At 46.7% G+C, this 14887-nt stretch overlaps 1 protein-coding gene across 1 annotated transcript in view; it reads left to right on the top strand.

The window, feature by feature from the left end:
* The window catches only part of DCDC2C (doublecortin domain containing 2C), a 158699-nt gene that overhangs the window by 52496 nt on the left and 91316 nt on the right, over nt 1-14887 (top strand). Inside the window, 4 exon segments of the mRNA XM_030311828.1 lie at nt 517-558; nt 6398-6477; nt 7442-7523; nt 7631-7728. Coding sequence (XP_030167688.1) covers nt 517-558; nt 6398-6477; nt 7442-7523; nt 7631-7728 — 302 coding nt within the window.

Genomic DNA, 14887 nt, shown 5'->3' with positions numbered 1-14887 from the left:
CCGGGGCAGTAGTGGAGAGCGGTGCTAATGTTTCAGTTATGGAATAACGGAATGCCACATGTTAATAGAAAGAGGACACAGGCATCGCGGTGACACTGAGTTTGTGCTAGAACTTGAACGCCTGTGTGGACCAGCCACTGACCTTGGTCAGCCACACCTTGTTGACTCGTTATGTAGCTCTCCTTTGGCCTCTGGGAGTGTTTCGTGTGCATTAGTAACTTGACATCAGTCAGCAGATTTAATAGAGTGAATCAAAGTGTCTTTCTTTTTTTAAACATTTTTTTAAAGTTTATTTTTGAGAGAGAGAGAGAGACAGAGCGTGAGCAGGGGAGGGGCAGAGAGAGGGGGGGACACAGAATCCGAAGCAGGCTCCAGGCTCTGAGCCGTCGGCACAGAGCCCGACGCGGGGCTCGAACCCACAGACTGCGGGATCATGACCTGAGCTGAAGGCAGACACTTAACTGACTGAGCCACCCAGGTGCCCCGAAGTTGATTACTATATTTTTTTAATAATAGGAAAAAGAAGATGAAGGGTCTTATGAAGATAACGGAAGAAAGGTCTGTACCCACAAATTCAGTACTTTTTGTGTTTTGTATTCCGAGGACAGACCTAACAAGATAATCAGTGGATTCCCAAATGTTGCCGGGTGCTTTCTAAGGAATAGAACTTCTGTGCCGCTGTGCTACACCGTAGCTCTGTTTCCACAGATAGAAAGCAAACTCAGGAAGCGAGAGGTCATTAAGGCATTTCAGAGAGTGGGACAGAGCCGCCCTGATGGCAGATGGGAGACAGGAGAGTGAAGACTCTTTCACAGAAGGGGAAAAAAGAGTCATGCATTAGGGAACACCCTCGATACCCTCGTAAGTCAGCCGCGAGCAGGCACCTGCTGACCCTCACCTGGGCTTTCCGGGGAGCTCTAAAACCTGCACCTTCAGGCCATGACCTGGCCACGAGGCCAAGGACAAATGTGTCAACACGTGAGGGCACAGGAGGACGGGCTCCCCGTAGCCATGAGATTTAGAGCCGCCTGCCTGGACAGCTGGCCCCACGGGGCAGGCAGGGACACATCCATGTCTACTGTCCTGCCCTCCCTGCCGTGGCTCCGGCCTTCGCACAATCAAGGTCTCACTGTTACTTATAAATGACTGAGTGACCGTAATGGTTTTTGTCTGAGTACACAAGATTCTATTTACTTATACCTTGGTTCACTTAGACTCCTCATCCCTCCTTAGAGAACTTGGGCCATAAATACTCATATTTGGGAATTACCCGATCAAAACTGGCATGTGAAAACCACTTGGGATTTGACATGAGATCCACCTACGGTTGAACGCTCCATCCATCACTCACCCGTACGTGGGCCTTGGGAAAACCCTGTGGAATCCCAGAGCCTCGGTTTCCTCCTTGGAAGTTTGTCCGATGGTTTATTTATAGCAAAATCGACCTCCAGGATTAGAGACAGTATATATGAAATATGCTCGATGTTATGAGTTTTATTTATGTTCTCAGAGATAACTGAATTGTAAGAGAATCCTGACAGCACGTGGGGAGAGGCCCACGCGAGCTACGGTCCCGTCTGCGAATGCATCCCTAGCGTGCAAATGTGCACACGGCCGTGGGAAAGCGCTGTGTTCTCGTCCGAGCTCTTTCATAAACTTTCGAGGTGCCCCTTGTTCAGAAAGTTGACCTCTCTGCACTTCATTAATTCAATCAACAGTCATTTTACATGTTTATAGGTTTAGTCACCTCAAAAGAATCCATTGAGACCATGGATTTGAAAGTTCTTGAAAAGTGTAACATAGCTATGTTTTAAAACGATGTTTTATTTATTTATTTGTTTGGTTATTTATTTACTTATTTATAAACAGTGTGAGCTGGGGGAGGGGCGGAGACAGAGAGAATCTCAAGCAGGCTCCACACTGTCAGCACAGAGCCTGATGCGGGGCTTAAACTCACGAATTGTGAGATCATGACCTGAACAGACATTAAGAGTCAGACATCTAACCTGCTGGGCCACCCAGGCACCCCCGATGTTTGTATTGTTTTAAAGAAGTGTTTTTCAGTTGGAAATTAAACACTTTCCTGCTCCCAATCGCAACTCTCTTGTTAAAATGAGCGGAATCAATTTCGTTATCTCCAGTTCCGTCCCCAGTTCCATTATCTCAGCAACCAGCCTGTCCACACTTTGCTGGGGAAACGGTAACGGGCGTCCCTGGTGACATCCCCGTGAGCTCAGATAACGTACTTTAGGTTGTCGTGTCAGGCGGTTGTTTGGAAAGTATATCGTTTGTTTGGTCTCTGTGTTCCTTGCTCTTTGAGTCTGAATGTTTTCGCCAATGGGATGGCAGGCAAGGGCAAACCCTGGACGTGTGTCGACCGTGTCTCACGCGTAAACTGTGTCTCACGCGTAAACTATGTCTGGGGCGCAGTCTCTTTCCCTTAGCCTCAGTTTCCTTCTGTTCCAAGCTGTGCAGCCCATATAAAATAGGACTATGCCTGGAGTACCTTCTCCAGTGGGCATGGAGTAAGTTATGGCTACTGCTCTCCTCCTTTCTAACCATGATCCCCACCAGAGCCTGAGGTCCTTAGAAGCAGGAGTTTCATTTGATTTTTATTTTCTTTTTTCTTAGTGCCAGACACACACAGTGCCTTATTCACAGTTGGCGTTAATTATATTTTGAAACTGAATTTTCTTCTACGATACCCCATGTTTTAAGATTAAGAATACTTTATCAAATTATAAAACATTCATATTTATTATAGAATTATTAACACACACAGATAAAAACTAGAAAAAACATCGAATTCCTCCGGTTAGCATCCATTTTCACTTTTGTGTGTATTCTTAAGGGTGATTTTCCATTAACTTTTTTACATAGTGTATTAAAGAGATCATGACTTTGCTGATGATAAAAAATTATTTTAATTAATACTATGAATCAATATTTAGGATACTTTCAGTGTTTTAAAGTTTTTTTCTCAGTGTACTTGAGAACATTGATTTTATTTATTAGAAATAGGTTTAAACATTTTTAAAAAGTTTATTTATTTTGAGAGAGAAAGCAAGCACAAGCAGGGGAGAGGCAGAGAGAGAGAGAGAGAGAGAGAGAGAGGAGAGACGGAGAGAGAATCCCAAGCAGACTCCTCCCTGACAGCACAGAGCCTGTCTCAGGGCTTGATCTCATGAACCATGAGATCATGACCTGAGCCAAAATCAGGAGTTGGACACTTGGGGTGCCTGGGTGGCTCAGCCGGTTAAGCGTCTGACTTCGGCTCAGGTCATGATCTCGTGGTCCGCGAGTTTGAGCCCCGCGTCAGGCTCTGTGCTGACAGCTCAGAGCCTGGAGCCTGCTTTGGATTCTGTGTCCGCCCCCCACCTCTTTCTTCCCTTCCCCCATTCACGCTCTGTCTCACTCTGTCTCTCAAAAATAAATAAATGTTAAAAAAAAAAGATTAAAAAAAAGAGTTAGACACTTAACCGACTGAGCCACCCGGGCGCCCCCTGGATTTAAATATTTTTGATCAGAGATTCCGTTCACATTAAGAAAAACCCCAAACAACCAACCAAACAGCATGCGAGTTGTGCTTAATCGGGGCTCCTCCAGAGCAATGGTACAGGTTTTGCCTTGGGTAGCATCTGTTTTGACCCTTTTATCGCATGCCAGGATCAAAAAAAAATTATATTTCTCTTTTACTGGAATAAATTTTCCATTTGATTTCTCATTAGGTTTATTTCGTTATGGTGGTGAAAACTTGAGAGGCTTAAGAAAACAGAAGGAAGAATTTACCCAGTGATACATTAAAAAATGCAAAATAAAATTTAAGCCATGAATCCAGATGTTGAATTATTCCATCCTCTGTTAGACAGATAATAACTCTCTGAAATGTACCAAAGAACATTTGGAATGCTCTCGTGGTGCATTTGGTGGTTTTGTTTTGGCTTTGCATTTTAGGATATAATATGAACACACAGATCGCTTCTGATTTAGAGGCATCAGGACAGGTTGCCATAGTGACAAGTTCCAGGTGCAGAGTGTGTAAGGGGATGAAATGATAATTGTGACATTTTTTTCTCAAAGGCTTCAAATATCAAGCATAAAGTGACTGATAAGTGTGCTATGCTATCAGTAAAAAAAAGTGCCTTAAATTTGCTACTTTTTGGCATATGTACTCATCAATTTATAAAATGGTCTATGGCCCTTTAGAGATATGTTCTCTCTGTGTGTGTGTGTTTAAAGTTTATTTATTTATTTTGAGAGAGAAAGAGCACGAGTGGGGGAGGGGCAGAGAGAGAGGAAGACAGAGAATCCCAAGCAGGCTCCAGGCTGTCAGCACAGAGCCTTATGTGGGGCTTGAACTCGTGACCGTGAGATCATGACCTGAGCTGAGATCAAGAGTCGGGCGCTTAGCAGACTGAACCACCCAGGCGTCCCCACTGTGTGTGTTTTATGACAATGTTATGTACGACGAGATGAGGGGCAGAGTCCTTTCAAATGCATGGTCCACACCGCAAAATTGTTGAGCATTCTGTGTTAAATGTGATGGGAAAACAGCAGGCTCTGTCTGCCTGTGGAGCATTTATGTTGTAGCCCTTTGGAAAAGCAAGAAAAAAAATGATATCAAACAACGTCTGAATAGAACTTGTGTCTGTTAGTTACTAACTCTTTTCCTTGAGATATATGTAAACTTTGATATCTGTCATTATATATTAAACTGTATATAAAATATGTATATCTGAGTGTCACCTCTTCTGATAAAATCTTAACGTCTATAAACGGAGACATCCAGCCGATGCGTGTCCGCTGAGAATCTGCTATCCCGGCTCCGATCTGGGGATGAAGCGCTCAGAATCATTTTGTCTGGAGACAAATAACCTGTAGGGTCCTTGCCCTTGGCTGGGATTAGAGCACGTCTCTAAGTGGCAAGGCTTGTGTCTTCCGCACAACGAGGGTGCTAACGTGTTCCGGCAGGTTCACGGTGAGGATCATGCTGGCAGTGGACAGAAACAGGGCGCTGGTGAGGGAAGTGGTGGGGGTCAGGTGATGCCTGGCTGTGCAGGTGTGAGCGACTTTGTGGGGTGCCGGTGCGTTTTCCAGCCCGAGCCCCACTCTTGCCCTGTGGCTGGGGCTGGCCCCTGCTTCTCCCGGAGGAACGCCATCCGTGGGTGTCACTTCTCATACTTCTGAGCTTACGTTGCTGGCCTGTTGTCAGTTTTTTTCCAATGCCGCGTCTTCGACCCGTTCACCAGTCACCTCTCCCAAGATGCGTTGGAATCGCCCAATCTGGTCATTTCTTAGTGTTTTCTGTTTTCGGCAACTATGCTGGCTATTTTATTTATTTGTTTATTTATTTATTTTGAGAGAGAGAGAGTCGGGGAGGGGCAGAGAGAGAGAATCCCAAGCAGGCTCCCCACTGTTGGTGCGAAACCCGATGTGGGGCTCGAACTCACAAACCGTGAGATCATGACCTCAGCAGAGACCAAGAGTTGGACGCTCAACCAACTGATCTACCCAGGTGTGCTGTATGCTGGTTATTGAACCATTTTTTTTTAAACATCTATTTATTACTGAGAGACAGAGAGACAGAGTGTGAGCAGGGGAGGGGCAGAGAGAGAGGGAGACACAGAGTCTAAAACCGGCTCCAGGCTCCGAGCTGTCAGCACAGAGCCCGATGTGAGGCTCGAACTCACAAACTATGAAATCATGACCTGAGCTGAAGTCAGCCACTTAACCAACGGAGCCACCCAGGCGCCCATGTACAAAAAATTCTTAACTCAATGAGCCTGGGCGTTGTAGGACTAGAATTTGGCCTGAGAGACAGACAGAGAGAGACTTGGCCCTCTTGTCACTTCCTGTCTTCAGTGTTCATGTTGTTGAAAAATTGGAAGTTTCAGAACATGGTACGAATTTGGGTGGAGTCATAAGAAAATGGAAAAACAAAATAAAGAGTGGGTGATTTTCAGCCCATAGTTACAGAATAGGAGTTATGTATCATGGATAAATGTGTGCTTATTTTCTTAAAAAGAAAAGGAAAAGATTCGTGTTCTATTTTGTTTTCTGGTTTTCTTGTTATTATGACCACCCCATCTCATGTTGTGCTTCGAACATTCATTGAGGATCAAGTGTCCAGGGAACTCGGCCACTTCCCCTTACAAGCTCCCTGCCCTACATGGTCCCCGAGTTTGGGAAACAGTGGCCCTCATGCCAGACAAGGTCAGATAAGAAAAGTGAGTATGTTGACATGTTTCTAGCTATAAAACGAGGTGACAAACAGGGAGGCCGTTTGAAAGTAATCATAGTGATGGTTTATATCAACTGACACAAATCATATTTAAATGGCTTAACATACTTAAAAAATGCCAGGCGCAGGGCGTGACACATTTTCCGTCGCTTGCAGCTCCTGCTGGAATCGTCGTGTAAGGATCTTGCCACAGCCAGTGTATTCGCAAACCCGCGACAGCGCTTTGTTACCGTTGTGTGCGTTATCGGTCAGTCCGTAGAGGGTTTTCATTTAATTAACGTTGCCAGAAATGCCAATAAAACCAGGGCATTTTTGATCTCACATTGTCTCTGACTCAGGGTTTTTGTGACAAAATGGAAAACCAGCATTGATTCTTTAATTGATTTTTGAAATTCATTGCTTGCCCAGTATCTTTACCGTTTTTTTTCTCTTTATTATCTTCATACCGTTTTGTCACTACGGCGAAGTCCTTTATTGCTTCTCTGAGAGACAAGGTTCACATTGATCAGCGCTAGAGTCTCGAAAGCTAAGTGTGAGTCATCGATAATGCTAAGTGGGATATGGCGAATTAAACATTAAGTCATGACATTTTAGAGAATGACATGGTTCTACAAAAATAAGGCTCGGGTTCCTCTATACGTAGGAGAATCATTTGGATTCGAGCACAAGGGGAATTTTTCCCTTGAGATAGAGAAGATGCTTTATCTTCAACTCTATGTATATAACGTTCTTCATTAGTAAGACGGAAGGTATCGAAGATGTGTTTTCATGTATTCTTCACTGAGACACTGTTTGTTGAATGATGACAATTTTAGAAACCGCGGTTAGGGACCCGGAGAAGTTGAAATGGCTTCCTTCCTGTCTAGAGAAGGAGGAAGTGGAGGAGGACGGGCGGGTTAGAAGAGGCGTAAAGCCCCAGGGATCTAACGCACAGCTCAGAGACTGCGGCCAGCGACGTGATCTCGTTCACCCGAGAGGAGATCTTACGTGTTCTCGCCACACGTTCAAAGCAGGTGTCTCTGCGAGGCAATGTGCTCAGTAACTGATCATGGTCACCATTGCACAGTGGTACTCCTGAAAAACCACGGCGTCGTCCTTCCTAAATGTCCACAATTGTTACTTGTCCGTCACACCTCCGCGAGGCTGGGAAAGGACACCAGCAGGTGCAGGCCAGTGTCTTCCATGATGCCCTCATCTCAGAAACATCCACGCTCGCTCCTGGGCTGAGGACCCTCCTGATCCCCTCGGGGCCTGCCCGTCCTCGCGCCTCTCCCAGCCCCATGTGAGCGGTGGGCCCCCCCTCCCAGGAAGGTAGGGACAGGGCGACTTCTCCCAGCTGCTGTCTCCAGCAGGACCGCCCCCAGGCCATGGGTCTGACTGTGTCCCCAGCTCCCTCCGGCTCCCGGTGGGTCCCGGGGTATCTCCGATGTGTCCGTCACCCTTGTCACCGTGCAGGGAAGGGAGGTCAAGTTCAAGGAGATGCTCAGGTACGTGTCCTGTTTCTCAGCAGCCGGTTCTCGGCTGTTCGCTTATTAGCGTGTTTTCTCATCCACCGGTCGCTGGCAATGTGAGCTGTTACAGAAAATTGATTTTCAGCAGATGGACAAACCTCCTACTTGGAGACATCTCCTGGGACATAGACGAGAACAGCACCAGGATTTTGCTTGGGACAAACTCTTAATCAGCAGAGGTACCTCCTGTGGGGTGAGAGCAAGGAATTTAACAGAACTTTGTGCCCAACTTGTAATGCTTACGTAGCAGAAATGGGCCAGGGAGAGGGTTTTCCTGCATTAAGCGAGGTGGTCCCCTCGGCTGTGAGCCCAGCCCTGGAGCGAGGGCATCGCGGCCAGTTTCTCCCCTCTCTCCTGCTGGCCTCGGGAGGGCGGCTTTTTATCAAAATGTGCACAAGCCACTGCAGTCGCAAAAGGAAAGCTTTTTGTTCATATTTACTTGGTTTTCCACATGAGTTATAGAGATGCCGTCTCTAACTTTTAACGTGTATAAATTATGTTTCATTATGAGAACTTATGTGGTCAACTTACAGTGTGTGGGATGGTGCCAAGCAACCTGGAGGTTAGGCTTGTGAAACACAGACGCGGCATAGATATAATGTTCAGACACAGAAAGAGCATTTAAAATTCCCGTTTCTGCGAAAGCTTAATGAGAAACCTTAATTGACTGCCTCTACCGCACCCCAGGAAGGTACTTTTAGGTGAATGTGTTACTTAGTACCCAAAATTGACAGCCGTCTTTGGAGGAAAAAATATCTCCTCCCGTGGGTATGTTGGAGGAAAAGAAAATCAGAAGCAGGAAGAGGAAAGGAGCCGGAAAGCCCACGGGCACTTGAATCGACAGTGACTTTGTTCGGGGGCCTTTTCTCTTGATTCCACACGTCTCCTGTGAACCCGGCAGCTTTTCCCCTAGAGAGAGCCGGGAAGAGAAATGGTAGGTACCTGTAACTCAGAGCCGAGGGCTGCTCTTGAGGTCACACGGAGACGCCGTCCGTGAGGCCGTGTGATGCTGGGTCAGTCAGGTCAAGGCGAGTTCTGGATTTATTCATCATCGTGGCTTGTCTACACTGGTATTGAGGGAGGAGAATCTGTGGCAATGCAAAAAAAAGTTCTACAAATAAAATTCACATTTTCTGCTTGTAAATAGAATGAGTGGGGGAAAGGCAGGCCTTTTTTTGGAACTTGGGATAAATCAAAAAAGGAAAGTTGTACCTCACGTTGAAATGCCGTAAATTTCACAGATTGGTAAATATCGTGGGCACGGAATGCACATGAGTTTGAACAAACCATGTGTCTATTTGGGGCGGAGTGAAACGCTCCTAAAGGTCCTTCGGTTCCACCCTCTGAATCAGAAGCCCGTGTGAAATTCCCTCAACATTCTGTGTCGCCACCGTCCCAACGTGTGTCCTGAAGCCCGAGCACCTGCACCTGACCGGTAGGGCTGCGTCAGGCCCCAGCTGGCTCCGTGCCCGGGCGGTCCGTCCCTGGAACATGCCGGGTCTCGGGGATCCTAACGTCCGAGCAGAAAGCACCCCGGCAATGATTCTTTCCCAGTCCTTTCATGTTACTGGGGAGTAAGTGGAAACATCTCTGCTTCTGTCAATGCCGCGATTCGTGCTGATTTCCCCCCTTGCACTACGCGTGTCTAAAGCCGATTCCAGATATCCCGGGAGGGCGGGCTCTGCATTCAGAGCCCGTTGAGTTGCACAAGGCTCTGTGCCAAGTTCAGACACAGTGGGACGAGACTTTGTCATCCGACACGAATGGCTGCTCTCCCGCCTCCTGCAGGAAGGCTGCAGGCTGTGGAGACGAGGCCTGCTTTGTGGTCCACACAGTTTTGCTTCCTCTGCCTCAAGCCCTCGAAGGATCAGGGGGCCCACTTGCGTCTTCTGGGTGACAGGGATCTAGTCGAGAGCTTCATCCGTACGTCCGAGGACTGAGTTTTCTCCTCCTTTCCAAGCGGACTTTTGTCACGGCAGCAGCATCTATCTCAGGCAACCCGTGTGTTTCTAGAAGGGGACCCCTCAGCGGCTTCTGGTAATTTTCGGAATTCTGGGATGGGGGTCAGGTATGGCTCCTCTGGATGTGAGCAAGTTAGGGGTGGCCGTTTGGGCCTGGAGACACGTCTAGGACCGCCTCTTGGTCGGTATCTCGACGTCGCCTGTAGGTCAGACCGCTGCTTCAAGCCCCAGAGGAAGAGACGTCCCCTTGTTTCCTGAATGAGCCCATCCCCCATCCTTCTCCCCAATCCCTCCACTTGTGAGGGCCGCCGCGCTACAATTTCTGTCTGCCTTGCCTGTGTCGTTGATCTCTCCCTCGCGCGTGCGTGTCTGTCCTGCTCTCCAGTCAGCAGAGGTGTCTGCTTTGAGAGGTCGTCCCGGCCGTCGGGCACGGACCGACGTGGATCGCTCCGTGTGAAGTCTGCTGCGGCTGCTTCCGTGTTGGGCGTGCCACACCAATGGTCCACACGAAATCCTTCCGCTTTCTCTCTCTGGCTCCTTGGTGGCCCTTTGAGGCACGGCTGCCACCCCGGTCCCCCATAGCTGACCATCTGCGATGGGTGGATTCGACGATCCTTTCTCACCTGCTCTATCCTTCGATTTTGATTTTGACCCTGCCCATCAACCCCTCGGTCATCAAAAGCCTCCGTTCCATTGCATGGCCTGACACTCTCCCGTCCTTATCAGCCTGTTGGCCTCTCCGTCTTGGCCCACCCCCGAGCGAGACCTCACGTTCTGTCGCTGTGGCCCTCCTCTCTGCTGCTCCCCTCGCGGGGAGTTTACCCTGATGGCCGAGATCATTTCAGTTGTGCTGACCTCCCCCCCCCCCACCCCGTCCCCCTGCTGTTTCCAAATGCCATTTTGGTCCCTTGTCCTTAATGGAACCTTGGATGACCTCAATTCTTCTAGGCCCTCAGAGCACATAGAATGTTGTGATTTTTCGTGAGCCTCTTCATTTCCATGTAGATGTCCCCTCAAATAAGACACGTCCTGAATGCCGCTCAGTTCCTTCGTGTCTCTGTCAATGGCACCTCTGTTCTTCCTTGAAGGGGCACCACTTGGCCAGTGCTCCTTTCTGATGCCCTGTTCCCCGAGTCTTCCCTCTGGCTCTGCTGCCTCAGTGCTGGTCGACGTGGGTCAACTCCTGGCTTCACACAGTTCCCCTGACTCTGTTTGCCTCTGCCCATGTCTTCCGGTTTAACTATGTCACTGCTCTTTCCAAAACCGTTATTGTCCTTACCCAAGTCTGACCACTTTTGTGAAACCACCTTTGACCCCTCCAACCTTTGGTAGTTTTTGAAATCCTGTATGACTTACTCTGTATGAACAAGATTAGTATATGTGGTTATTAACATTATACCTTAATTATTTGCTGTCTCACTGGGCACGCACTTCCTATTTGTTCATTAGTCCCTCAGGAGGACTGTGGAGAGCACGCCCTGCCTTCCCCCTAGCCCTCAGCAGTGACTGGCGGAACCCAGGGCACATAGTAGGTGCTCAAAAGGTAACTGGTGGTTGGCTAACATTTCACATTTTCGGGAAATAGACCCTTGAAATGAGGATCGACATTTATTTTCTGTCTCTTCAGCTGAAATCTCTGCCCATCTTTCGAGAGGAGCCGTCTGCCCCCTTTTCCTCCATCACGCCTGACTTACTGAGGACCCCCGTCTAGTCTCTTGCATGTGTTGTCCCCTATTTTGTTTCCTGGCTTCTGGTTTTTAAAAACTCCACCTTGAGGATGACAGCGAATCTGCGAGGGAGGGACTCAGCAGGAGCAGGTTCATTTTGTGGAAACATTTTCTTATCTTGCCTGTTCTTGATTCTTCTAAGAGATCGTAGTGATTTTGTTATCATTAATATTTACTGAAATCCTGCCATTTCCCCAGTGAATAATGTTTTTAAAAATTTCACCCATTCTCCCTCCCCCCACCTCCCCTCTGGTAACCATCTGTTTGTTCTCCATACTTAAGAGTCTGTTTTTTGGTTTGTCTCTCTTTTCCCCCTTTGTTCATTTGTTTTGCTTCTTAAATTCCGCATGTGAGTGAAATCATACGGTATCTGTCTTTCTCTGACTGGCCTATTTCACTTAGCGATATATTCTCTAGCTCCATCCATGTTGTTTCAAGATTTCGTTCTTTTTTATGGTTGAATAATATTCCACTGTGTGTATCCCTTTGAATATGTTTTTGTATTTTGGGGATAAATGTCCAGTAGTACAATTGCTGGGTCATAGGGTAGTTCTATTTTTAACTTTTTGAGGAGCCTCCATACTGTTTTCCAGAGTGGCTGCACCAGTTTGCATTCCCACCAACAGAGCACGAAGGTTCCTTTTTTCCCCACATCTTCACAATATTTGTTGTTTCTTGTGTTACTGACTTTAGCCATTCTGACAGGTGTGAGGTGGTATCTCAGTGTGGTTTTGATTTGTATTTCCCTGATGATGAGTGATGTTGAACATCTTTTCATGTGTCTGTTGGCCATTTATAAGTCTTCTTTGGAGGAATGTCTGTTCGTGTCTTCTGCCCATTTTTTAATTGGATTATTTGTTTTTTGAGTGTTGAGTTGTATCAGTTTTTTTTTTTTATATATTTTGGATACTAACCCTTTATCAGATATGCCATCTGCAAATATCTTATCCCATTCAGTAGGTTGTCATTTAGTTTTGTTGATTGTTTCCTTCACTTTGCAAAAGATTTTATTTTGATGTAGTTCCAGGAGTTTATTTTTGCTTTCATTTCCCTTGCCTCAGGAGACATACCTAGAAAAAAGCTGCTGCGGCCGAGGGCAGAGAGATTACTACCTGTGCTCTCTTCTAGGATTTTTATGGTTTCAGGACTCACATTTTGGTCTTTAACCCATTTTGAGTGTATTTTCATGTAGGTGAAAGAAAGTGGTCCAGTTTAATTCTTTTGCATGTTGCCGTGCAGCTTTCCCAGCACCATTTGTTGAAGAGACTCCCTTTTTCCCATTGTATAGTCCTGTGTCCTATGGTTGAAATTTAATTAACTATATAACTGTGGGATTGTTTCTGAGCTCTCTATCTAACTCACATATACGAGCTGTTCTGCGCATCTACGTGTCTATTTCTGTTCCAGTGCCATACATTAAATCTATAGATTGCTTTGGGTAGTATAGACATTCTAATAATATTTGTTCTTCTAACCCCTGAGTGTGGAATATCTTTCCATCTGTGTCATCGTCAACACCTCTCATCAGTGTTTTATAGTTGTCAGGGTACAGGCCTTTCACCTCTTTAGTTAGGTTTATTCCTAGGTGTTTTATTATTTTTTTGGTGCTGTTGTAAGTGGGATTGTTTTCTTAATTTCTCATTCTGCTCCTTCATTGTTAGCGTGTAGAAATGCAGTGGACTTCTGTACATTGATTTGTGTGTCCTGCGGCCTTACGTTTTTTCTTATCTTGCTCGCACTCGATTTTTCCAAGAGGCCATCGTTAATACCTTATCATCACTATTTACCAAAATCCTGCCGTGTTCCCAGGAAATAATTTTGGTATCAAATGTAAGTATTTGGTTTAAAAACTCTCCTTTCCTTCATCCCAGAGAAGAGGAGGAACGCACACGATGTGTGAGGGCGATTCATTGTTACGACAGATATTTAAAAAACAGCCTAATTTCAGAGTGCTTTTCTACCTGGGCTGAAATTCCAGCTGAAGAGCCCTTTCTGGTGAGATTTTCATGGTGTTACCTTTTACCCCCACTTCTGGTCTCTTAGGGAATTTTATTGAATTATTCGTGACGTTTTCTTTCTGGGTCTATTTGAAGAAGACTGGATTGTTATTCAAAACTTGGAAATAGGAACTGAAGTGGGGATCAAAACAATCACTGACATGTGTCGAGTTAACATTTTTTTCCTTGTCAATACTATGGATGACAATCAAGGCAAGTCACCTCGGCTACGTGAGATGTCCCTACTCCAACCCCACAAAGTCACAGGCAAAGCTGATGATAAGCGATGTATCCTTTACTCTTTCTGCTTAGTCTCCAGAAGGTATTTTGGGCAGAAGAGAGTGGAAGTTACAGGTGGGTTAAGCCAGAAAAGGCACGCACCGGGTCAGAGTAACACAGGGGCTGCGGAGCGGTGTGATGTGTGTGCTCCTAGCGACCCTGATGAGTGGCGAAGAGTGAATGCGTCCTTTTGGGTTTGTGTTTCTAGCCCCGTGCTTCTGTGAAATGTTTTATGTGTTTCTGTATTTTATGTATTTATGGTATTTTTAAAGGAAGTGACTAGGTTTTTGCAAATAAGTTTTTGTGTTGAATCTTAGAGACGGTATGAGGACTTACGAATTGCTTACCACACGCTTTCAGTGATGCTGCGGGCTGCACTGAACAGTTTTAGTGAGAACAGTGATCAAATGCAAATCTAGAAATATCTCACTTATCTCTCATTTTTAAGCCATGCTGAGTTTTGCAAAAGCGATTTTCCATCTATGTGATGCCTCTGTAGTTAAGCCACAATTTCTTCATTTTGAAAATCCTGCCTCCCGATGAACCAGCCATCATTTTGCACACGGCAAATCCCTTTGCTGTGTCGTTTGGTGTTTCCAGAGAGGACCGAGCTCCCGGGCTTCTGTCTGTTCGCAAAGCGGCTCCCGCTGTGCTTTCTGGGGTCTCCTGTGAACTTTGTATGGTTTTCCCTGCCTTCTCTCTCTGTGGGAATAGAAGTTCCTCCTGTTGCTGTCTGCTTGCTTGCTCCCGACCAGCTCGTGGGCAAGAGGCAGAGGGAAACTTGCTGGAATTGCACCAGTGGACTCCCAGGGGGGACACACTTTCCCGCGGGCAGAGCACGTGAACTTGCACACGTGGCCTTGTGATGTCATATGACGTCAAGCGCTGTTTTGGGCATTCTAGATCTCAGGTCACGGAGGGCGTGCTCTGAGCCCCTGGATTCCTGTGTCCTCTGCTCCTTCTGCCGTTGTAAAGGTGGCCGTGCAGACCCCTTCTCGCAGGCTCGGCTCACCAGCACCAGAGGTATTGTCCTGAGGTTCGTTTCCTCCGAGAGCGAATCTGTTTTTAGCGGTGTTGTTGAGGTATAGTTTACACCCACGGGGATCCGGGGGTTTTGACAAATGGACACGGTTAGCGGCGAGCAAGAGAGCGCGGCAGGCTTTCCACCCAG

This window comes from Lynx canadensis, chromosome A3, assembly GCF_007474595.2.
Source record: "Lynx canadensis isolate LIC74 chromosome A3, mLynCan4.pri.v2, whole genome shotgun sequence".
In the NCBI taxonomy this organism is placed as follows: domain Eukaryota; kingdom Metazoa; phylum Chordata; class Mammalia; order Carnivora; family Felidae; genus Lynx; species Lynx canadensis.
This window is presented reverse-complemented; position numbering and strand designations above follow the sequence as displayed.